At 35.8% G+C, this 25,761-nt stretch overlaps 2 protein-coding genes across 3 annotated transcripts; both read left to right on the top strand.

Annotated features, from left to right (window-relative positions):
- The first annotated feature begins 3,382 nt into the window (after positions 1-3,382).
- On the top strand, positions 3,383-19,801 carry LOC132191439 (cationic amino acid transporter 4, vacuolar-like). 2 transcript variants are annotated; one of them, XM_059606451.1, is made up of 14 exons: positions 3,383-3,856; positions 6,545-6,746; positions 7,163-7,247; positions 10,812-10,952; positions 11,065-11,183; positions 11,263-11,359; positions 14,703-14,875; positions 14,984-15,050; positions 16,050-16,208; positions 16,298-16,559; positions 17,854-17,962; positions 18,521-18,633; positions 18,804-18,879; positions 19,359-19,801. In XM_059606451.1, exons 1-14 carry the CDS (start codon positions 3,475-3,477, stop codon positions 19,516-19,518), a joined length of 2,145 nt encoding a protein of 714 aa, XP_059462434.1. In that variant the 5' UTR covers positions 3,383-3,474; the 3' UTR covers positions 19,519-19,801. The 2 variants fall into 2 exon arrangements, with proteins under 2 accessions (XP_059462434.1, XP_059462435.1); XM_059606452.1 differs by lacking the exon at positions 18,521-18,633 and having other exon boundaries at positions 19,359-19,450.
- Positions 19,802-21,156: 1,355 nt separating this feature from the next.
- Positions 21,157-24,437, top strand: LOC132192049 (uncharacterized). Its single transcript, XM_059607238.1, has 2 exons — positions 21,157-21,426; positions 23,961-24,437. Exons 1-2 carry the CDS (start codon positions 21,258-21,260, stop codon positions 24,050-24,052), a joined length of 261 nt encoding a protein of 86 aa, XP_059463221.1. The 5' UTR covers positions 21,157-21,257; the 3' UTR covers positions 24,053-24,437.
- Positions 24,438-25,761: the final 1,324 nt, after the last annotated feature.

The raw sequence follows: 25,761 nt of genomic DNA, 5'->3' as shown, positions 1-25,761 counted from the left end.
CCTTGACCACCAATTGGAGTGGTTGACCACTCACAGAAGAGGTCAGAGGTAGGGGTGTAAACCCGGTCCCGGTTTCCCAGTTATTGGCTAAAACTGGGAACCGAAACCGTGGTACCCGGTTCTTCATTTTTGAAAACCGAAACCGGGTACCTAGTTAATCAATTATACAATAATCGGCCGGTTTCAGTTGGTACCTAGTTATCCGAACTAGTAACCGATTTTTTTAATTTTTTTTTTTTGTATTTTGGGCTTATTTTAGGTATTGGGCTTAATTGGCTTATTTTATTTATGTATTGGGCCTAACTTTTGGACTTAATTTAATATTTTTTATCCTCCTAAAGCCGATATGACTTTTAAAATCACCATTAAATTTTAAATGAATCATACGTGATCCAATGGTTATTTTGAAAGCCACATCAGCTTTAAAATGATAAAAATAAGATAAAAAGATAGTCCATAACATTACTCATTTAAAAACCCCAAAACCGGTACCCGTAACCGAGCACCCCGGTTACTGGTTTTTTCCAACTAGTTTCTCGGTTTCCCAATTCCGGTCCCAATATTTTTTTACACCCCTAGTCGGGGGTGGTCGCACCACCCCCAAACGCCTCGGGTCCCCACCCCTGAGCTACCTAGGGGTGAAGCGACCACCCCTGTCGCATTTTGAGCCACCCCATATTTGCTTCAGGGGTGGTCGTAGCCACCCCCCAGCCACTTCTGTGGAATGGATGGTCGGCCACCCATTTTATTTTAGTCTTTTTTATTTTATTTTTATTTTTTAACATGAGTTTGAAAAAAAAAATGGGGTTTTTCGTAATTTTGATTCAATTCCAATGTTTGCATGTGTGTTGTCACCGAACTAAGGAATATGAATATCCATTTTATTGCACACTCTTCTATTCCTAGTAGTAGTTATTCATTTTCCAATGGACTAGATATTCCGTGAACCAAATGAGGCCTAATAATTCATAGGATATAAGTGAAGTTTCCCCCTCAAACTACAACTCTTATCAACGTCCCCTAAACTTTAGATTGCATCAATGTTCCTCATTTGTCCCTCAAAAAGACAAAAAAGTTCTTAACATTTTTTAAAAAGATAAAAATACTTATATAATGAGAAAACAAATAAAGTTGAAGACCTACCATCCTGCCATTGGTCTGGTGAAGATTTTGTTGAACCATCCAAATAAATATAGCAATAAGTAGTTAGGCTTATGATCTGTTAAGTAAATCGTTAAAGTAATAATATAAGAAGAACTAGAGTCCTCCCAAATGTGACGTTGCTTTTAAAATCACTATTGAATTTAAGATGATCATTATTGAATTTCAATCTATTGGTAATTTTAAAAGCCACATCATATTTTGAGAGAACTTTAAGCCTTTTTGTATCATTACTCAATGGTTAAAGGTTGTCGGTTCTAGAAAGAAGTAAGGCTATTGGGAAACAATTCAAACAAGAGAAATATTTTATCAAAAAAGGCTTATCAAACTTATGTGTAGTCCATTCATTATAAATGATTAAAACAATTAATCAAGAGAAATGTATTGAGTACTAATGAATGAGTTCTACATCATTTTACTACTCTTATCGTATCTCTTAACATTTTTCTTATCCTCACAAATCATTTGTGTAAGCCCCAACCATAATCAATGATACCGTCGTACAATAGCTTAGAGTGCTCTAAATATGTTAAATCCAGAAAAACACAAATAACACATGATACAGAAAGAATCGAAGCCATTAAATTGGAAAGAATGGATCAAATATCTAACACATTTTTGTTGCCTTAAGGCTTAAACCACCAGACCCGCGACAATCCTGTTGGTAACCTTTTTTTTAAATAAATTTTTGAAATTTTTTTTTTACTATTTTTTTTTTTTTGATGAATTACTAAATTTTTGTTATTGGGATAGATATTATGTATTATCCCCAAACTACCACTTCATTGTTAATGTCATCCTTAAAATATTAAAAAAAAGTCAATGTCTGCCAACAAAAAAAAAAAAAAAAACTCTAATTTTTTTTTTTAATAAAACAAAAATATCTTTATAAATATTTAAAAAGGAAAAAAAAAATTTTAACCCACCCCTCAAATTTTTTTTGTTTAAAAACAAAAAATACCCCTCCAAATGGCCATGACGTGGTTCATCCACTCCCAAATATGGTCAGAAAGGATAGCTAAACCACCCTTGTGGTCTTGGGGGTGGATCCACCCCCTTAGGTTGTGTTTTTTTTTTGTCCTTTTTTTGTTTTTTTTTTCTATGAATTTTTATGAAATGTATTTATGTCTTTAGAGGGGATATTGACATTTTGTTGGTAATTTAAGAAAAAAATGTATACAATTGATAGATCGAGAGACATTGATGCTAAATGTCATTCTTATGTCCTTGTGTCATTTCAAAACTGACGTAGCTTTTAAAATTAATATTTAATCAAAATTTAATAGTAATCTATCACAAATTTGATAGTAATTTTAAGAGATACATCAATTTTGAGAGGACACAAAAAGAACATGTACTTTTTTCCTAATACTAATAATAATAATAAGTGTATTTATATAATAAGTTCCTGAGTCAACCCTCCAAAATTTTTAAATTTCTAAGTTTTTTTTTTTTTCGAAAATTTATTCACGGGGTCAATGGAAATGACAATGAAATCTCTGCCATCAAAAATTTTTAACAGTCGTTAGTCAAATTCAAAACGCACCATTTCACATCATTAAGATATTAAATTTTGATTGATTTAATTTAAAAAAAAAAAAAAGAAAAAGAAAAAGGGACAAAATGCAATTCACTTACAAGGCGGCCAGCCACCCATTTTGCCCGGGGTGGTTCTCGCCACCCCTGCACTGATGGAGCCGGTTCTACTTCCAAAAGAGTCTCTGCTCTACCAAAACCCTCAAAAAAAAAAAAATGAGGGTTTGGCCTTTGGGAAGGCCTTCCAACTTGAAAAGAAATCTGGGGTGGCCAACCACTCCCTATGGGATGGATCGGTTACCCCCATCCTTTCTTTTTATTTTTTATTTTTTTTAGATTTATTTTTAAATTAAATTAATATTTTAATGAGGTAAAACCGTGTGTTTTGAATTTGACTAACGACTGTTAAAATTTTTTTATGGTAAAGATTTTATTGTTATTTCTATTGACACAGGAAATAAATTTTTGAAAAAAAAAAAAACTTAGAGATTTAAAAATTTTGGAGGGTTGACGGACTTATTATACAAATACCATAATAATAATAATAGTTCATTTCCATGATGACAGATTAATAATAGTAATAATAGTTCAATTTTTTGGACGAAATCCTGTAAATTACCCCATCTTAAATTACTATTATAAAAGAAATTAAGCAAGGCGAAGTGAAAAATAAAAATTTGGGGTTGGTTTTGGGGTTTGAAGCCCGCAAGATTTGGAACTGCGTTTATCTGCGCTGCGCCTACCCAAATAAGTAAGAGGAAAGTGAAGAATCTTTGAATGATTGATGAATCTTTGAAATTACAGTTAACAATATATCTAGCAGAGTTAACAGGGCCACTGCTTTTCCTCTTCCCCATTCTCTCTCTCTCAGAATTTTCTCTGGTTTTCTTTCAATTCTTTCCGCTTGTCTCTTCCTGGGCAATTCCCTTGTTAGAGAAAGCGGGTCGGTGGCTTTGTTGTTGTTTTTACAAAACGAAGCAGGGTTTGGTGATGAGTATGGTTGCTGATAGGAAAAATAATGGGGGGTATGGTGCAGGAAATTGTTCTTGGGGTTTTGGAAGTTTGATTAGGAGAAAGCATGTTGATTCTGCTCATGTGCGGAGAGAAGGTCATACTCAATTGGCCAGGAAATTGTCTGCTGTTGACCTCATTGCCATTGGTAACTCTACTGAATTCTTCGTCTTCCCCAATTTAGAACTGCGTTTTGAAATTGCACAGTTAAAGTTTGTGATGTTTGGCTATCTGGGCTTGTTCTCTTGTGTATTTATGTTCTTATCTTGCCGTTTCTTCCGTTAAGTGAGTAGTTTTTTGTTACTGGGTTTATTTGTTTTAATAGTATATTACCAGTTTTCTAATTTTTGTATTGAAATGTGCATTAGTTCGTCACATTTTGTTTTTAGATTGTGCTGTGAGGCAATTCATTTGAAGTTTCTGTTCTGCCGACCTTCACATGATTTTGGATTGTTTGTCATGTTTATGAGCGTTTTTAAGTTTTTGTTTTTTCCCTGGAATCATTGGTTGTAACACACAATTTACTCTTACAAGAAAAATAAGAGAAAACTAGTGTTTGGCTAAGAGGATTGTTCTGGAAAAGACTGAAACAGATTCTTATTCAAGCCACTTGTAATACCTCCTTCTACACTTGAGAATTAGCTAGCTAAACAAATCTACGAATGCTAAGCTAATTGATTACAAATGAAACTGAATGCTTCCATGCCAAACTATAATAAGCTTTGGCCTATTTATACTAATTACATTTATTACAATAGAATCGCCTGTAGGCTAACATAAGTTACATAACCCTCAAGCAGTTGTAACTAACATAACCTCTTCAAAGACACGTGTGACAATTCTCTAACAGTATCCAACCTACCAACAGACATTTGCCACTCCTTCCATCAAAAGACTTGTAACAACTACCCCCTCTCTTCAAAACACCTTGCCCACAAGGTGTGGGTAGGATGATTTCAACCGATGAAAAGCTTCCCAACTAAGCCAGCTAGCGTGAACACACACTGCCCAAGTCTGACTTTCACAATGCCCAATTCCACCATTTGCAACACAACAGTGACAGCACACACAACTCTCCTCACACTTTGAGATATGCTCCACTTTTTTAGTCTTAGTCTGTCGCACACTAGCACCTTCTGTTGGTTGTATGCAATTGAAAGAAAGCTGCTAAAGAAACACAATGCAGCTCAAGGCCCAATGCAGTCCGACACCTAAACCTCCCCACATTCTTTTTCTTCCAGCTCCATCGATGCCTCAAGCCAACCAGATACTTCAGCAACTTAAAATGATAAGTTGTCCAAGAGATTGAAGAACAATTAAGCTTCACAGATTCAACAAAGTAGGATTGCTTGCCTGGATCAAAACACCATCGATGCCTCAGTATTTCCTCTTTTCTTGCTGCTTCATAATCAAATGGCTTCACCTTCACAAGTTCTATCTCAGCCAAAGCCATATGGACACGATCACGACAATAGTTTACAGCCAGGTCACCGATTAGCATTTGAACAGGAAGCTGCAGAAAACGAGGTACCGCAGCAACTGCATCTTCCATCTCGGGTCTTCTTCCCCATATAGATGTAAATCCTCAAAGACGCACATAATCCACCTCAAAAACACTGCGGCCAAATGTTCCACTCACCGCTCTTTCCAGAGGCAACTGAAGAAGAGCTGCAGATGGCTTTGGATCAGAGCCATCGCCCATCTCTTCCTCAAGACTCACAGCCGCAACAACAGGATCACTCACGATCTCTGTCTCATCATTTGGTTCCACTGGAGTGCCGGCCTTTGAATCATCATCTAACAATATAATTTCGTCTTCTTCTTGTTGCTGTGAATCTTGCGAACATCGAAAATCGTTCTTCTCTCTCATTTCTTGAAAAAATTTCTGGATTTCTGCAATTTTTTCAACTATCTGCGATATCAAGTCATTTTCTCGCTGCTGCTGCTGCCACTCTTGCGAAAATCTTTCTTAAAGGGCTTCTACAAATTCTTCTCATGTTTCAAAATCCGATCTTTCTGCTTTCCTGAACCAGATTAACGCCTCCCCTCCCATGTAGCATGATGCTATGGGCACTCTCATATACGCAATTGTTTGTTCAAAGTAGAAAAATTTGTTGGCATTACTTACCCAGGCTGATGCATTACGCCCATCAAATTTGAAAAGCTTTAAGGCCATGGAATCGAACGGCTTTGATACCACTTGTAACACACAATTTACTCTTACAAGAAAAATAAGAGAAAACTAGTGTTTGGCTAAGAGGATTGTTCTGGAAAAGACAAACAGATTCTTATTCAAGCCACTTGTAATACCTCCTTCTACACTTGAGGATTAGCTAGCTAAACAAATCTACGAATGCTAAGCTAATTGATTACAAATGAAACTGAATGCTTCCATGCCAAACTATAATAAGCTTTGGCCTATTTATACTAATTACATTTATTACAATAGAATCGCCCGTAGGCTAACATAACCCTCAAGCAGTTGTAACTAACATAACCTCTTCAAAGACACGTGTGACAATTCTCTAACAATATCCAACCTACCAACAGACATTTGCCACTCCTTCCATCAAAAGACTTGTAACATTGGTGTTCTGGGTAATCTGACCTGAATCATCACATTGTTGTACTGGTGTGTGGAACTTTTAATACTCTTTGGTATTGTGGGGAAGCATTTATTGTTTTTGACTTTTTGTGATTTTAACCTCCCAAACACATTACCTAATGTCAAAATGTTGCCAATTTATGCTTAGAGTTTTAATACCTTTTCTCATTCAAATTACTGATTGTAGGTTTACATGCATAATGCTAATACGTGGACTTTCTTTTCAATCAGGAGCTGGTGCAACCATAGGAGCTGGAGTGTATATTCTTGTTGGAACTGTTGCTAGAGAGCACTCAGGACCTGCTCTTACTATTTCGTTTCTGATTGCTGGACTAGCTGCGGGACTCTCAGCATTTTGTTATGCGGAGCTTGCATGTCGTTGTCCATCTGCTGGGAGTGCCTATCATTATACATACATATGTGTTGGAGAAGGGTAACTTTGATGTTCTTGGAGTACCTAATGACACTATCAATACTTATCTTAGTGAACTATTATTGACTAACATCAGATCGCATTATGAGAAAATCCTTGAATTCTTATGGGGGCAGCTATTTTTTGATATGTGAAACCACTGATTTTTAATTGTTCGGCCTGAATAAGCCACCAATTTGAGTGCTTCAGTTTTACCTTTGGGATAATGTTTGAAAATTTTCAGACAGACTTTAAAGTATTTTGCTTCACGTTTAAGGTTGAGAACAGTCCCTTACACAATTTGAGGGATGGGTGTGTGGCTTGGGCATGATTTTGTTTGTGTTGAAGAGAAAGAAAAAGATCAAGTAAATGGCCATCTTTTGTTTATAAAATTTGTGATGCCTTCAGCGCAATTGAAACACTGTGGTTCCTCTCAGGTTTGCTTGGTTGGTTGGTTGGGCTCTGATTCTGGAATACACAATTGGTGGTGCAGCTGTTGCTCGTGGCATAACCCCAAATCTGGTGCAGTAGATCTTCTCTAACTTTACCTAAAACAATGCATCTATTGTGGGGTATTTTCAATTTTGTTTTGTTTTACATTTGTAGCTGTATATGAAAGAACTGACTGTAAATTGAACAAATAATAGAAAGTATAAGTCATGACAATCCTTTATGGTATCTGATCTGCCCAATAGCCTACTAATTCTTTGAATATATTCTAATAATACTTATGATAGTCTAGATGTTCTCAACATGTACAGACAAACAAATATATCTCTTTTTGATGACTAGAAGTTTCTGTGCCATTATATTTTACTGGAATTAGTTTGTATATTTTTCTCCTTGTAATTAACATCTCACGTGTAGTTAGCATTTCTGGTGCTTAGTTCAATGTGTCAAAAAAGGGAAAATAAAAGAAAAGAAGAGAAGAAAAATGTGTCAATGGTGAACATTCTTCATAATCTAAGATGTTTTTTTTTTAGGAGTCTAGTGTCTACAGGGCCCTTGAAAGTCGATTTTAATAGTGCTCCACCCAGTTATTTTTTAATGCTTTGAAGTGGTCTTAGGATTGAAGATTAATTTGTCGAAGTCAAAGATCATTCCAATTGCAGAGGTGGATGATATAGAAAGTTTGGCCATAATATTTGAGTGTAGGGTGGCTTTGTTACCAATGAAATACTTGGTTCTTCCTTTGGGGGTGCCATATAAGTCAACTTCTATTTGGAATAGTACTATTGGAAAAATGGAAAGGTGGCTGGCAGGTTGGAGGAGGCTATATTTGTCGAAGGGAGGGAGGTTGACATTGATCAAAAGTACTTTGTCTAATCTGCCCATGTATTATCTGTCTTTGTTTCCTATCCCTCTGGGTGTGGCTAATAGGATTGAGAAACTGCAAATAGATTTTTATGGGGAGGTATCAATGAGGAGTTTAAATTCCATCTAGTTCAATGGTCGACGATTTGTTCTCCTATGCAATATGGTGGTTTGGGGGTTAGAAACTTGATTGAGTTTAATCAAGCTTTGGGTAAATGGTTATGGCAGTATGCTACGGAGAGGTAGGCATTATGGTGTTTGGTAGTGGAAGCAAAATATGATAGTTTGAGTGGAGATTGATATTCTAAGGAGGTAGAGTGTGGAAAACTATTAGGAGGGGGTTGGGGGTTTTCTCGAGATTTATTATATATGAAGTGGAAGATGGATCTAAGATTCAGTTATACCATGATGTTTGGCGTGGGGATCATCTATGGGAGGAAGCTTTTCCAGAGTTATTTAGTATTGCTTGTTGTAAGGAGGCATGGGTTGGGGACAATATGCAGTTTTCCAATGGTGTAATTCAGTGGAATATATCTTTTTTAAGATCTGTACAGGATTGGGAGGTAGATTTGGTGCTTGCATTTTTTGGTGTGTTATATTCCCTTAGATGGAGATGAGGTGGTGGGGATTGTATTTGGTAGATTCCTTCAAAGAGGAAGAAGTTTGAGGTGTGGTCAGTTTTTCACAAGTTATCTACTTTGGGGGGTTTTTCATTTCATTGGAGGAATATTTGGGAAGTTAAAGTCCCTTTGAGAACGAATTTTTTTGTGGACATCAGCTCTTGATAAGATTTTGACCTTAGATAATCTGAGAAAGAGAAGAGTAATAGTGGTGAAATGTTGTTGCATGTATAAGAGAAGTAGAGAATCTATAGATCATCTTCTTCTGCATTGTGAAGTGGCAATAGAATTATGAAGTGCGATTTTTACCCTCTTCGGAGTCCAATGAGTTAGGCTGATAAGGGTGATAGAGGTGTTAGATAGTTGGTGAGGTCACTGGGGTAGTTGATCAGTTCTAGATGTTTGGAGGATAACCCCGTTGTGCCTAATGTGGAGCATATGGAGAGAGCGAAATGCAAGATGTTTTGAAGATCATGAGAAAACAAAGGAAGAGCTCAAGAACATCTTGGTCAAATCGCATTTTAATTGGACAAGGGCATATAATATTTCTCAGTTTTCTAATTTTTCTGAATTTGTGGATTTTTGTTCTTCCTTTAGCATTTAAGGGGTACTCTCTTTGTATACATCCTATGTACTAGGGTTGCACCCTTATGCTCTTTTCAATTAAATGAATTATTTATCAAAAAGAGGAAAAAATAAAGTGGAAAGCACAAAGAGGAAAAAAGAAAAAAGGAAAGAAAAATCAAGCGCTCACTTAATAGATGGATTTATGGCAACTACAACACGATGGCAATGATGATAGTGTGCCTCTTCAACATAGCTGAATCTCGTCTCGGAAGATGAGATTGTATTAAGAATTATGTACAAAAAAAAAAAAATTAGAATATCCTTTGGTCAATGTCTTCCTTCCATATCAATAGAAGAGTTACCTGTAAACCCTATGATTCATGTCATAACATTCTGATTAATCTTGTTTGAGGTCAGTGTACACAAAATAAAGTTGCAGAAGTTGGTAACCACTACCAGAAAATGTATAACCTTAAATTTGAATGGCTGTGTTGTTGTGATTCCTGATTGACATATATTTGTATCATGGAAATTACTTTTAAAAAAATGACATACAACTTCAGATAATAGGAGCAAAATTTTCAGTTATAGACATATAAAACAAATAAAGGGTACAGTCGAATATTGAGTATTTATAATGCCATCCTCAGTTGATGCTGACATTATACCTCAAGGTTTGAAAGTAAACTGCTCATCCTTTTTAGCATCACCCTAAAAGCTTAAGTCTTAAAAAATTATGCACTTTCTTACCTTGTTATTTGGTCATGGCTTCTAGCTATTTTGTGTAGGCATCCGAGGGGAGTGCCATATAGCCATTAAAGTTATGAATACAAACAAGTGAGATGCATGATAATCCCATCATCTTTGCTAGTATTTTGTCTTTAAGAAATTAGATATTGGCGCATATAACATCCTGGATTTGGATATGTTTTATTAGTTAGTATTTTATGGCGTCAACTTATATGTATTTGGATATTAGGTTGGTAGCCGTGTCTCTGTATAATCTCTGGGATGTTAATTTCACCCCACTCTTCCCTCCTCCCTCTTTCATTTTTGTATGATGTTGAATAGAAAAAAAAAAAAAAAAAAAAACACACACAAAAATAATGCCATAACCTGGAAGCTGCAGAAGACTCTTCCTACTACTTTTTGCTTTCCGAAATCACTGATTGCACCCAAATTGTTGCCCGACAAAGCCAGGAATTTAAAATTGAATATATTATAATGAATCTGATTCAGTTATGTAAAATTACTCATCCTAATAATATAGGTAAAGGAGAGATTGGATTGTCCAAATTTGAGAGAGTCAGTACCCTTACTGAAAACAGGAATCATGATCCAAACTTGAAAGAGAACTACTTAAAGGAGAAGGACAAAGATATATCACATATTCTGCTAGAGCCAGTAAAAGAGAATGATCGCTTGCTCAGTTTTGAATTGAATGGAGCTTGTAGAGTTATTATGATTATTATTGAAGATTTGCTTCATTTATTTGTCGTGGGTATGATTATTATGGACTGTAAAACGTGGAATGTCCTCATTCCCAATAGATGCAATTATGTCATCCTTCTTTGTATTGTTTTAGGCCTTGTTTTTCGGAGGTGAGGACAAATTGCCTGCTTTCTTGGCCCGCCACTCCATACCTGGGGTTGGTATTGTAGTTGATCCATGTGCAGCAGTATTAGTTCTTATTGTCACTGCACTCTTGTGTATTGGAATCAAGGAGGTACACATTTTTCATTTCTATTTGAAAATTGTAATCCTTTTAATCTGTCTTTGGATTATTCCCACTTTGTAAAATTTTCTTACCTCCTTTCGGAAATCATGTAAATTTTCAGAGTTCATTGGCACAAACCATTGTTACTACGGTTAACGTTGGTGTGTTGCTTTTCATCATAATAGCTGGTGGATATTTAGGTTTCAAAACTGGATGGGTTGGATATGAACTTCCCAACGGGTAATGGGTATTTCATTTTGACTATTTTCTCTTATATCCAATTATTGTTCACACTCACATTTTGTACCTTACACTTTAGGTACTTTACATTTGGAGTCAACGGGGTGTTCAGTGGGTCTGCAATAGTCTTCTTTTCATACATTGGTTTTGATTCAGTGACCAGCACAGCGGAGGAGGTATGAATCTTGTTGTATGGTGAATTGATATTGTCTGTTCTGTTAAGTCTTAGAGGACTTTATATTTAATTGCTTACATTTTGCGCCTTACCATTGATGTAAACGCTCTTACCCCTGGCTTTGGTGATAATTGAAGTTTGTTTGATTATTTCATTGCAATCATCATCTTCCCTTTATTGGCAAGATGTTGAAGATAGAAACTTCTGATATGCTAGGATTTTATTCTGATTTTATTAGGATTGTAATCTCCATTAGTGTATTTCCATAATAGTTGGTAGTTCTTTTCTATTTTAGAAACATCATCGAATAAAATGTTGTTCTTCCTCTTTCCATTTTTTCTCTTTTTCCAACTTGGTATTAGAGTCAAGGTCTGAGTTTGAACCTTGTCTCTTTTATCCACCTTTCATTTCAATTGAATAGTCCGCGAATTGGGCTCATGTGAGGGGAAGTTTGAGCCCACACGTGAGACAAAGTGTTAAAATATTAATTAAATGATTAGATTCACCATTTCTTATATAAGTTTAAGCTTTTGGGATAATTGGTGATTTAACATAGTATCAAAGACAGGTTTTTGTGTTTCAATTATTTCACAAAATGATTCAAACACAGTTTAATACCTCCATCAAAATTGTTTGTTCTAACATTCAAGGTGAGTATATGTTGGGAGATCTCGATACGTATTTTTGTGAACATGGCATTATCTATCAAACCACCACTTGCGTCAATACTCCCTAGCAAAACGGTGTTGCTGAGCGAAAGAATCAACATCTCTTAGAAGTAATGCGATCCTTAATGCTTGATATGCGTGTTCTCAAATCTTATTGGGGGGACACCTCACTCGCCCCTGCATATCTCATCAATAAGATGCCTTACCGTGTTTTAGATTTCAAAACACCCCTTGAGGTGTTGTCCCCACCTTTCTCTACTTCAAAAGGTGTCTCTCCAAAAGTGTTTGGTTGTGTGTTTTGTCCATATTCATGATCCAGCTCGGAGTAAGTTAGATCCTTGTGCCCTCGTATGTATTTTTTGTGGGTTACTCTCCTACACATAAGGGTTATAAATGTTATCATCCCCCATTGTGAAAACATTTTGTCTCGATGGATGTCACCTTTTTTGAAACACAACCATATTTCTCCTAAACCCGAACTCCTCTTCAGGGAGAGAATCTGAGTGAAGAGGAGTTTTCTACACCATTACCTGTCTCTACTCCTGTGCTAGATCAAGACAAACAACAATCGCTTGCTAATAGTTTGCTACTGATCCTACTAATGAGTCGCATGTGCTACCTGTGGAAGAATTGAGAGTTTACTCTGGACACCATCCAAACATCTAATCCTGACTCAGGTAGTACTACTTCTATACCTTATCTAAATCCTTCAATACCTATTGCATACCGCAAAGGAGTTAGGTCATGCACTCACCATCCCATATCTGATTTTGTTTCCTATCAGCACCTTTCACCATCATATCGTTCTTTTATGTCTAAATCGTTGTTTGTCTCTATTCCAAAAAATATACAAAAGACACTTAGTGATCCAAAGTGGAGGAAAGCCATGCAAAAAGAGATGAGAGCCCTTCACAAAAATAGTACACCGGATCTTGTTAAATTTCCTAATGGGAAGAAGGCAATTGGATGCAAGTGGTTGTTTACTGTCAAGCATAAGGCTAATGGTTTAGTGGAATGGTACAAGGCCAAAGTAGTTGCAAAAGGTTTTTCACAAACCTATGGAATTGACTATGAGAAAACATTTGCTCTGGTAGCAAAGATGAACTCAATTAGAGTTCTACTTCTGTAGCAGCAAATTTGGATTGGCCTTTGCACTAATTTGATGTGAAAAATGTATTCCTTCATAGAGATGTAGAAGAAGTATATATGGAGGTTCCTCTTAGACTTGAAGATTCATCCTTTATGGTAAAGTGTGCAAATTAAAGAAGGCTTTGTATGGTCTAAAACAATCTCCGAGAGCATGGTTTGAGCGGTTTTCTTTGGCTATGCAAAGATTTGGTTACAAAAGAAGTCAAGTTGATCATACACTCCTTATCAAACACTCCACTCAAGGAAAGGTAACAACTTTGATTGTGTACATTGATGAAATTGTAGTAACATGAAATGATGATGATGAGATACAAAACTTTTAAACAAAATGTCTTGTCAACGAATTTGATGAAATCCGCCGCAACTCACTCGCAAACCGATGCCATCCCCGCCCACCACGGCCCTTTGGGAGCCATATGACTCCTTTACGACAACCCTTAGCAAAGGCGGCTACCTCTAGGAACCTTCTTGCCTTGTTCTCCCACCCATGAACCATAAAAGCCTTCTCACCACCCTCACGGTAAGACTTGGCGATGTCAGCCTTCAGCAGTAAATGACTCGCCTCCTTCACAGTATCCACCAACCAGGAGGCGCATGGTTGACTCACAAAGATGACCCCTAGAAACCCTTTCCTTTTTTCCTCCAGTCGAAACTCAAGACACCCTTCCTTTGCTGAAAGGCAGAAGGTTTTTGCTTCAATAGAGAAGCGATGTTCCATAACAAACTCATCGGACCTTAGCGTGCAACACCTACACGCGCCATCGCTAGGGCTGAGGAAGAAAAGAAAAACGAAGCAAGAGAACATAGCGTTTTAAGAGATCACTAGTTGTCCAAAAAGCTTAAGCTGATAGGAAATGATGAATTTAATCATTTAATTAGTATATAACATTTCCTCTTACATTCGGGCTCAAATTCCCTCTCAACAAAGGAAGCCTAACAAGTGGAATGATTAACTGAAATGAGGATTAAACTATAGAGTCAAAGATCAAACTCAAAACCTTTACTCTGGTCCAAGCTAAATTACCAATTATTCAAAAAGCCTAAGTTAATAAGAAATTGTGAATTTAATCATTTAATCAATATTCTAATGCTTCCCTCACGTATGAATTCAAACTCTCCCTCAACAAGTGAGGCCCAACACATAAAACATTTAATTGAAATGAAAGGTGAATTAAGCTTTTAGAACAATTGAAGATTTGACAAGTTATCAGATTGGAGGTTTTGAGTTTGAATCTTATCTCCACAATTCACCCTCTATTTTTAGTTAAAATATTCTACATGTTGTCTGGTTTATCACATAAGGGAGAGCGTTATAATATTAATTAAATAATTAAATTCTCATTTTTTTAACAACTTAAGCTTTTGAAACAATTGGTGATTTAACCTGACTCCTCATCCCTCAAATATTAATGATTTGCTTTATTTGGAATTCATTTATTTGGCCGTCATGAAATGTTCCGGCATTGTTAGGCCATTCCTTGAAATATTTGGAACCTTATTCTATTTTTTTCTTAATGTTCATTGCAGGTGAAGAATCCTCAACGGGATTTGCCCCTTGGGATAGCATTGGCATTGTCTCTATGTTGTATTTTGTATATGCTTGTATCTGCTGTTATTGTTGGTTTAGTACCATATTATGCCTTGGATCCGGACACCCCTATCTCCTCAGCATTTGCTAGCTATGGTGTGCAATGGGCAGTGTAAGCTTGATACTTTACTTTTTCTAGTTTGTGGTATAGACATTCTCTAAGTTTGATGGCATTACATGTTTAAACTTTTGGTTTCAAGCTGCATTATTCCTATTGCAGGTACATAATAACAACTGGGGCAGTCACTGCTCTCTTTGCAAGTTTGCTGGGTTCAATTCTTCCTCAGGTACATGAGTATGTATTTTCAATTTGTGCTTTAGCATATTCATCAATTACTGCGTGGAATTTAATCAACGAGCTTTCAGAAGTCCTAACTAAAATTACTTTTTAGATTACCCTTTGGTTTGTTTTGGATTGTTCTGCAATTGTCATGTTTGATCTTGAGTTAAACATGCGGCAAATGTTGTAGCAAGCTTTACAAGATTGCTGTATGAGAGTTCTTGCTTGTACAGCCATAATGAAACTGGCATACAGGAAGTAATTGTCTAATATTTCTTGGTCTTATTCAATCCAACTTAGTAAAAACTTGAGATCTAAATTTTGTGGAAAAAGGAAATTACCATAAAATAATAAATAGATCAATGCAAAGGAAAGATAAAGAATTTTCAGGAGGTAGTAATTGAACTACAAATAAGTAATAAATCAATAGTGCTAGGATTCAGCATGGCTCATTATCAGAATCCGCAGAAAGGCTTCAGAGAAGTATAATTATTTTAAAATGGAGTTTGCAGGGAGTCTCCGTTATATGATAGAGCATTCAGCATGAAATGATACTGAATTCAATGCAATATTAATGGGCCTAGATAAAGTAAAGTATCAAAAGAGAAGTGACATGATAATGTACTTGGATCTTTGGGGGAACTGTTTGAGAGGAAATAATTTGCAGTGCACTTCTTCTGATAAATTTGTGCTCTGGAAACATGAGGAAGGTGTACAATCCATGGGGTTTTTAAAACAATTGTAGTTCAATTCTTGTTATATTATGTTTTAAGTTTGTGGAGATCCCATGATAGTTTTGTTTATCCCACCCATCCTTTAAGTCTATCTGCTTCGAAATGTTATTTGACTATGAAGATTATATTGCTTTTAGTTTTGTTTATCCCTTCCTTGTAGTCTATCTGCTTCAAAATGTTATTTGGTTATGGAGATTAGTTTGCTTTTTTTTTTCATGGCAAAATAGGAATCTGGTCTGCATAATAAATTTAAATTTGTTCTTGTTTTTTAGCCGCGAATTCTTATGGCAATGGCTAGAGATGGACTGTTGCCTTCATTTTTTTCAGACATCAGTGAACGCACCCAGATTCCATTGAAGAGTACCCTTACAACTGGTATCTTTGCAGCGGCTCTGGCATTCTTTATGGACGTTTCACAATTGGCGGGGATGGTATGTGGACTTATGTGTATGAACTGGAGATAGCTGAAGGGTATCTAACATCCTTGTTATATATTTTATTTTTATTTTTTTGGGTACAGGTCAGTGTGGGTACACTGCTTGCATTTACCACTGTTGCAGTTTCGGTTTTGATACTCAGATATGTTCCACCAGATGAGGTTCCACTTCCATCATCACTTCATGAATCCATTGACTCAATGTCATCACGGTTCAGTGGTGATATTCAGGAAGTCGATTGTGATAATGTTAAAAATCCTGCTGGCTCTTGTCATAGTAATAACTTACATGACAAAGGAGATGCTTTACTTGGATATCCTCTAATTGAGAAGGGAGCAGCTCAAGGTAATACTGGCTTACATGCTCTCCATTGTTGTGCTTTAAACCCGTAGTAAGGGGTCTCCACACCACTCATGGGGGATAAGTCTACAATGGCATGTACTCTTAAAAAGGAAAGCCAATTGACATCTCCACTGAAGGAAAGAAACAGCCTTTAGGCTTACCTACTACCTGCACATCTTGTTAAGGCTACCCGCCCATCAAGTTCACCAGTTATTTACTTGGGAAAAATAAAAAAATAAAAACGGCATGAGTACTTTTATTGACAGTATGAACCTAAGTACTTAAATTTGTTTCCAAACTTTGTGTTGATACCTAAGGTGCTTTTGATCATCAAAGTTATTTCAATGCATCTTTATGGTAAAACACAATGAGAATCATGAACAATAATGCTGTCAGGTAAGTTGCTTGAGGTTCTTTAAATAAAATGAAAAATGGAAGAGTTTGAATGTACTTGAAAGAATGAATGAATGAAAACCCTTTCTAATAGTTGGAAAGGCTGGGAGAAACATGAATTGCTTACCTCCTAGAGCCTGATGGTGATTATAAATATTGCAAAGTGTGTATCACGAGATTATCATGTATGACACATCAACATTCTAGAGGACAACATAACCAGATTTATTTCGAACACATTATTCCAAAATGTGTTCAAATGAAATATAATGGTGTAAACATCCTTTTAAGTTCTCATTAGTTGAACCAAATTGCTGCTTGGCCTTGAATTTTTTCACATTTGACGATTATGCAGGGAAATGCAGGGTGGTACTAGTTATCAAGCATGTGCTGGGTCACAGATAACTGCCATCTGGTTAGATAATCCCAGTTCCTCCAAATGGTCAGGAAGTAGTCAAGGAGGAAAAAGAAAGATCACCCTTTGTTCTACCTATGAATACTTCTTCTCCACTTTGTGTGAGAAGAAACTTGCTTACATGAATATAAGACGAAGAGTGATAATGAAAATTTAAGCTCAATCAGTGCTGCCTAAGGCGTTGATATATATATATATATATATAAGCAAAAGACTCTTGGACAGAGTGCTCTCTTATGGTTAATACTTAGCATTTCCTTTCATAGATGTGATACCTGGTTTATGCAGTGGGATTTTCTATCTTGTGGAGAATGTAAACGATCCTTTTTGCTTTTAATAAGTTCTCTTACTATTCCAATGATGCCTCTTTGACGTTTACTGATTATGAATCTTATAGTTTAGATTCCACTTAATATTTAACATTCTACCCTCCAACTTTCTAGGATTTGCTGGTTGATATCCTCTTTTGTCTTCATATTAATTAAACAGATGAGCAGAAGCAACAAAAGAGGCGCAAAATTGCTGCTTGGGCGATAACTCTTTTATGTATAGGTATTCTTATCCTTGCTTCTGCAACTTCAGCTGAATACCTTCCCAGGTTAGTCTACTTTTCAGAACCTTTTCACTCTTCTTTCAACTAATTGCTCAGGTTGTTCATCATTTTAATTGTTAAATGCCCCAATATCCCATTCTTAAGAAATTTCTACCAGTCTCATCCAGCAAGAAACTGTTTTGTCAAACTTAGTCTTACTAATACCCACCTCCATCCAACTTTAGGGCAACTCTGGTAAATTGTCTTAAATGAGAAAAACAAAGCCTTCAACTCCATGTGATCATGGAAAATTCCTAGATTTAAATTATAGATTGTAGCTTACTCACCAAAATGGTGGAATTATTCTTCCAATGCAAAATTTCATTTGGGCATGTTTATAATTGTTTTAATGGGTGAAAAAAAAACTTGATTAGCAATATGGTCAAGTAAAGTTGATCTGGAGACTCACTAAAATGCTTATGTTTATCATCGAATCTTGTGTATGTCAAAAAGAAAAAAAAAGGGTTCATTGAGTTTGCACCACCCAAAACCCCCCCTGTTGGGTTTGGCCCAAATTTTCTTCAATTTTCATATAACTCTGTCCCTCCCTATTGATTGTACCAGTATTCTTCGCTTCACATTGTGTGGAGCTGGTGGAGTTGTTCTGTTGTGTAGTTTGCTTGTGCTCGCTTTTATAGACGAAGATGATGCTAGACACAGCTTTGGATATACAGGAGGTACATCATTTTGACTGTTGTTGTTAGGACTACTACTATTTCCATTGAAAATACCCAACTATATTTTATATAACTCTACTTATTTTAGGATTATTAAAATAAATTTCCCATATGCATTCAATAAGCCATAGGCAACTTTTTTATGTTATCCTGTTTTTTTCTTTTCCCAGGTTTTGCTTGCCCATTTGTTCCCTTCCTACCTGCTGCCTGCATTCTTATAAACACATATTTACTAATTGACCTCGGGTGAGTGTAAAAATAAAAAGAGAAATGCTACATGCACTTTTAAGTGCACATTCTTTGACATGGTAATGAAAACTGTTATTGAATTTTAGATCTAATAGTAATTTTCACTACCACATCAAGGATTGTGCACTTAAGAGCGTACACTTGAAAGTGGTGAACATATTGATTAAACAATTTTAATTGAGTAATGCTACTCTTCATACTCATTCATTATACGCATATCACACCGGCTGGCATGACATGTTTATAACTAATGTGACACAGGTGTGATAAATGGAAAGTCACTTCAAACACGTCTTTATCACACTAGTTGACACGTCGTGTTTATGCTCGATGTAACATGAGAAGTCACTTAAAACACGTCACATCAACCGATGTCATATGAGTGTGATAAATGAGTGTGAATAGTAACATTACTCATTATATGTTCAGTTCATTACTATCACCTGATAATTTGATGTTTCAAATATAATTCCTAGTGCTGCCACATGGATCCGGGTTTCTGTATGGTTGGTGATGGGGGCACTGGTATATATATTTTATGGCCGGAGCCACAGTTCTCTGTTAAAGGCAATCTATGTTCCCTCAGCTTATGCCAACGAGATCTATCGCACCACAGCGGCGGCTAATGTGGCGTAGCCTTTGTTACTCTGTGGGCCTAAGCCAACCCTTTTCTCATAAGAAGAATTCCTTGTTTGACCGTAAAAGTTTGTATTTAGTTAACATCGCTGAATGAACCAAAATTCAGTCTCCCGTTTGTATAGTTATATTCTAGGGTTGGCATGGGGGCCTTGAGTAGCAAAATGTAAATGGCTTGAAGAATTGGGTCTCTTCATATCTATGCAATAATACAATGCTTACTATGTAAACGATGTAATTAGAATAATAATTTAATAAAAATAAAAAAGTGCCTCTTTTTTCATTTTCTTGACTTGGTGAGCTATTGGTAAGTGTAGGGGTGGGCAAATTAATTACCTACTGATTATCGACAGCCTACCGACAAAGAACTGACTGACACCTACCGACACCGCTTAACCGATGGCTAGTAGGTGGTAGACTTTTTTTATTTTCGACAAACTCGGTTCGGTAGGTGGAATAACATTTTCTAACCTAACCAACTTTACTGATCGACTTTGCAGACCAATTTTTCATTTATTTGTTTACTGACATTACCGACCAATATTACCGAACCAACATTATCGATTGATATTACCAAACCGATATTATCGACTGCTATTCGGTAATGGAACAAAAAGTTGGTAGAATGGGCCAATGACGGTGTGAAATGCGAAAACCTCATTTTCGTAACCGAATTATCAAACTTCCACCCCTAGGTAAATGTTTTATTTGTACTTCTGCTTATACGAAGGCATCCCTATAAGGGAGCCGTAGCAGGAAGAGTCTTAATAGGATAATTGTTACTACTTATGGACCTCAACTTGGGCGATATATCCATGACTAGGATGGATGAAGTTTTGGTGGTTTCATTATTTCTTAATGCAAGAATAAAAATAAAAATTTATAAACGCATTTTAAAAAGGCCCAAACCAATAAATCAATGCAATAAGTCTTTTTTTAAAAAAATCTTGGATCTTCTATGGTTCAGGAAGCATTTCTTTAGATTTTTTAAAATTTAAAAACCAAGTTACTTTTTTCTTTTCTATTCAAATAAACTCTATAACAACTTTCCTTATTCTTTTCATATACTATTTAAATATTCTTTTAAATCAATGATAGGGAAAAGAGAGAAGAAAGAGGAAACTTTCTATTTTTAATAAAATAAGTATAAGAGTTTTTTCCTTGATTGTTGCAAGTAAATTTTTAAGAGTTTTCTCTATATTTAGAGAAGGAAATGAAATTTAGGCTTTGTTTATTTTCGGCGTAAAATAATTTTTGAAAAATATTTTGTGTATTTTTTAGTGTTTGGTGTGACGAAAGATAATTGTTAAGCTGAAAACATTTTCTATTTGACCAAAACAACTTCTTTAATTTTCATAAAATAGTTTTTCATTTTAAAAACCTCAAACTATTTTTTGAATTTAAGATTATCCTTCTCAAATCACTAGACCTTGCTGAGAGTTACCAAAAGTCATTAGCCTTTCATGCTGTCGCCCATTTTCCATAAAATCTTAACGCCGAAAAATATTTTAAAAAATAATGATTTCGTTAAAAATATTTTCGGACGAAACAATTTTATGGACGGCTATACAGCTACTATCATTCGTCCAGCACCTGGTTAGGATATTATAAACCAATAGCCAAACACAACCCCAACTTATTTCGCCGACTCAGTGTACAACCATAATCAGGGCACAGCTGCCAGCGGGAAACCTAGCGAGAAAGTGCGAGAAAGTGGAGGAAATTTGGAAAGAAGGAAAATGAGCAGCGAGGCAAAAACCAATGGCGGAAACACAGGGGGAGGAGGAGGAGGGGGTTTCAGATCGAGAATGGAGCGCTTCCTCTACAGTGGGGACAAGAAGCACGTCATGGCCGGCATCGCCATTATCACCGTCGTCTTCAGCGTCCCTTGGTTCCTCATGAGCAGAGGTTCTTACGTTTTTCTTTTACTACTTACTGTTTTACTACTCCAGCATTTCGATTTGAACAAAAATGTTGCTTGGTTGGTGAGAAAATTGCTGGATAGGGATTTCTGGAAAATGAAAGCGAAAAAAAAAAAAAATACTCTCCCCTTAGCACCTGTTGAAATTTAGAATTTCATTATTTTTTAAGTACAAATTAGAAATTAGGACCCATTTGTGAAAGGATCTAATTAGGTTTTGGAGGCAATACCCAATGGTTAATTTTGATATTGAATATATGAATGTTATCAAAGTTATAAATTTCTTATGATAAAGCTTAGAATTGATTATTTATCTTCAACAAGTCGTTAGCCCTAATTATTTGTGGTTGGTGAATATGCAAGGAAGCAAATTCTGTTCAGGCGTGTAATTGCACTTAGCTAGGATATGGATTACACACCGGTATAAAAATGGTAAAAATTTGAGTAATTCTAAAATGCACGATAACTATTGAAAGATATCAAGTACATTATTATACTTATTCAGATCCAAGTTATTTATCATTGGCATTATCTGAGAATAAGACAAATGATGTTTATCTGAACTAAAGGTAATTATTAATATGCTAAAAAATATAATTGTCTAGCATTTGATATGATAATTTGTAACTAGTCTGGCAGGAATGATTTATGATAATAAAAGGCTAAATTTAAGTGAATCTTAGAAGAAGAATAAAAGGAAAAGAAAATGGAATAGTAATCTGAACCTATGAAAATATGCATTCAAATTGAAACAAAATAGAAAAAAGGAAAAAAGCAAGAACCATCTTACTTATTTTGTAGATTCAAGTGGATTCTTAGATTTACTTTTGAGTGAGTTCCTGGCTAGGAGAGCTAGGGATTCCCCGGTTGGCTTTGTTTTCCTGGACTCTGGCAGCTTATTTGTATCAAATTATGATCTCTTGTCTATCCATCTTATTAGTTGTTTTGCTTTCGATTAGATTTGATAGCTGTATGCACCACAAGTTGCTTTCTGACCACCTACTTCAAAATCGTCTTGAAACTTTTGGCATCATTCTCTTTCTTAAACTAACCACAAGTTATATTAGGTACGGTTGTCGATGTTATAGTGACAAAAGATATAAAACAGAATTCTTTGATGTTGGACTGTCCAGTCTTCTTTTTAGGCCAGTGGTGTTCTTTTCTTGGTATACCGCGTGTGACGGTACAATATACTTCCGACATAGTTTTAAGATTGAGTTAATATTAATAACATAACCAGATGAAATCACTTTCTCCTGCCTTTGGTCTCATTGAGATTTTTAGTCTCTTATGCTGCTGGTTTACCTTGTTATAATAGCATACTGCATATGACGTAGTCTGATGCATCCTTGTGTACTTCAAATGGCTCAATGTGATCTGGCAAATCCAATACAGGTTCATCAATCACAGCCTGCTTTAGGTCCTCAAGAGCTCTTTGATGCTTTTCCAGTGAGCGCAATGCCCTGATTGGTCTATATGTCCTTAAAAAGTTTTTAATAAAAACTTTGCTTTCTGAGTAACTAATGGTGAATCTTTGGTATAGTTCATCAAAGGTGCTTCCCTCTCTTCAGTAGCTCTGGTGCCCATCCAATGCACTAGTAATAGTATCTCTATCTGTGTTAAATAGCTGTAGTCCACGATCAGTATACTGGCAGTCTTGTAAGTACAGATGGTATAGCTTTCACCATAGAATATGCCAGCAGTACTGTCTATGCAACTAAGGCATAGCCTTACCTATGGCAGCAACTTGTCATTTCCCAAATTGCCTCCTGCATTATTTCGGTGATGTAGATTACCTTAAACCTCCTTTTGATCTATACAACTAATAAATGAATTTGTACTTTGGATTCATAAACTGTTGTTATTATGTGTTGAACAAATCTATGCATCAGTGTGAAATTGTTTTATGCAGTGAGTTTGTCCTTTCCATCATCACTGATAGCTAGGAAGTTACATCTGTAACCCGCAGTATGTTACCTTAATTATCTAGCTAATAAATATTCATTCTTATTATTGAAACCCTTTTCTACGATGCCTAACAATGATATGATATTTCTTGGGCTCAGAATATATCTACTTATCTAGTACCCGTTTCAGTTTGCAAATCAGTTGGGAAGTATTGGAAACCTGTAATGTTGGTATCTTTTGTTGTGTGTCATGTAATGCAGGTCATGCGTGCGTTATAAACTGTCACTTCTATAGGAAAATTCATGTGACTGTTGGCATTTTAATGTTTTTTATTGAAGTGTTCGTTTTTATTTGATACCCACTGACAAAATTGCCTAAATTATCTTACTCTACCGTGTGAAAGTATCTTTTCAAAGGTGAACTGGATTTGTTTCAGTATATAATCCTTGAGGATTTGGAATATTTAGTGATGGGTCCTATACCTGCATGCTAGTCTACCTTTATGCTTTTACTGCTCGCAATAATACATAAATTGCTGTTATTGAGAGAGAGAGAGAGAGAACTTCTGTTGTTATTTATCTGCTCAACCTAATAAATTGCTGCCCCCTTGTAGGAACAAAACATCAGTCCCATCAAGATTACTTGGAAAGAGCTGATAAAGCACGGAGTCAAAGACTCTCTTCAGGTTCATCTTCTGCCAAATGATTTTCGAGAGCATTCTGGTGAAGGGGTGGTTTTCCAGTGAGCATTTTGACAGTTAAAAATTATAAGAAGCTTTTTCTGTTTGGCAATCTGTTTCTCTTTCAAGCTTTGTATATGCAGAATAGCTTCTGTTTGCCGTGAGGAATACTTAGAGAACTCTCAATTAGGGATGAACTTTTGTTTCATGTCAATAAAGAAACTGTTACTTAGATAGAAGCTGAAAACTGTTCAGACTATTTATCTCAAAAGGCACCTTTTTACTGTTAAAAATTCAAAATCGACCCACTGTTGATTGTTAAGGCCTTGTACTTGTATGGCCTATACTAGGGGATAAAATATGATTAGTTTGATCAAACGGTTTGACAATGAGAAGTTACTTCTTTTTTCAGCCAGCAAACATCTCTCTCTGTTTGCAGTAGTTATTGGTGCATTAGTGCAACTTGGGGCAGTGAGACCTATTCTCCAGATTTCATAGTGGTTGATTTTTTAACGGACTGTCTGTTGAGGTGGCGTAGAAAAGAGACATCCTTTCTCCACCATCACCTAGGATGGGAGGGGGAGGTAGCCACCCTGGTTCACGGCCAACCTCGAAGCGAGCCGACCTAAAAAATGAGGTCACTAGAGCTATTTTCTTTGATCATTTACTTAGCTCAAGTGATTTTCACATTCTCGGACATCTTAACAATTAAGTCACTGCAAATCATATTCTAATGTTTAAGCACCAACATATTAGAAATACTAACTTTTGCACATAAAAACCTTAATTACATAATGAAAACCCTAATAATGCAGGTTACTGCATTAATCAAACGTTTGGTATCTAGGCCAAACATTTGGCCAACAAGTTTTGAACGTTCAGCATATACACTGGAATGTTCAATGACTACCATAATGCATGAAAGACCTAAAAATTCTACTCAAACCCATTATCCAACTCAACTAGGACCCTTAATGATCTTATAAAGACTTATCAAACATCAATAATATGAAAAGGCAAAAAAAACATCAATAATATAATATAACATGGAAAGCACGAGCAAGTTTGTTTCTTTTTAACAATATGGCTAACTTATTTTTATTTTAACAACTTTGGTATTAATAGACCGTAGCCCCTTTAATCTTAGTTGCAAAATAAGGCTAAACATGCATTGCCATAAGTTTTACACTTAGACCCCGTTTGGTTTGCGGAATAAACTCTTTGATTGGACTAGTTAACACTAGGTATAGCTTGTCCTTTGTTTGGTAACACTCTATTCCTAGGAATAGTCTATTTCCATGGGACTACTAATCTCATACACACAGGGTTAGATAAGCCACTCAAAAATGAGTGCCTTAACTAATCATTTCCTATGGTATTAAATTAATTATGTAAATTGCCACAAAAAACCTCACTTGTGGGATTAAATTTCGTTCTCCCTCTCTGATTCTTCTATATTTCTCTCTCTCTCTCTATATATATGTGTGTGTGTGTGTGTGTGTGTTTCTCTTTTCTTTGACTCTATATTTCGTTCTATCTCTCTTTCTATTTTCTCTCTGATTCTTATGGTACAGTTTTTTTGCAAATGCAAATGATTTTTTTTTTCTCTATGTCGTCTCCCTTCTCTGTACCGTTTCTCCATTTTTTTTAAAAAAATTACATTTTTTTATTTCTTTTGATTCTCTATACCATTTCTCTCTGATTTTCTTCTCTCAGTTTCTCTGTTTTTTTTTTT

This window comes from Corylus avellana, chromosome ca9, assembly GCF_901000735.1.
Source record: "Corylus avellana chromosome ca9, CavTom2PMs-1.0".
Taxonomy (NCBI): Eukaryota; Viridiplantae; Streptophyta; class Magnoliopsida; order Fagales; family Betulaceae; genus Corylus; species Corylus avellana.
This window is presented reverse-complemented; position numbering and strand designations above follow the sequence as displayed.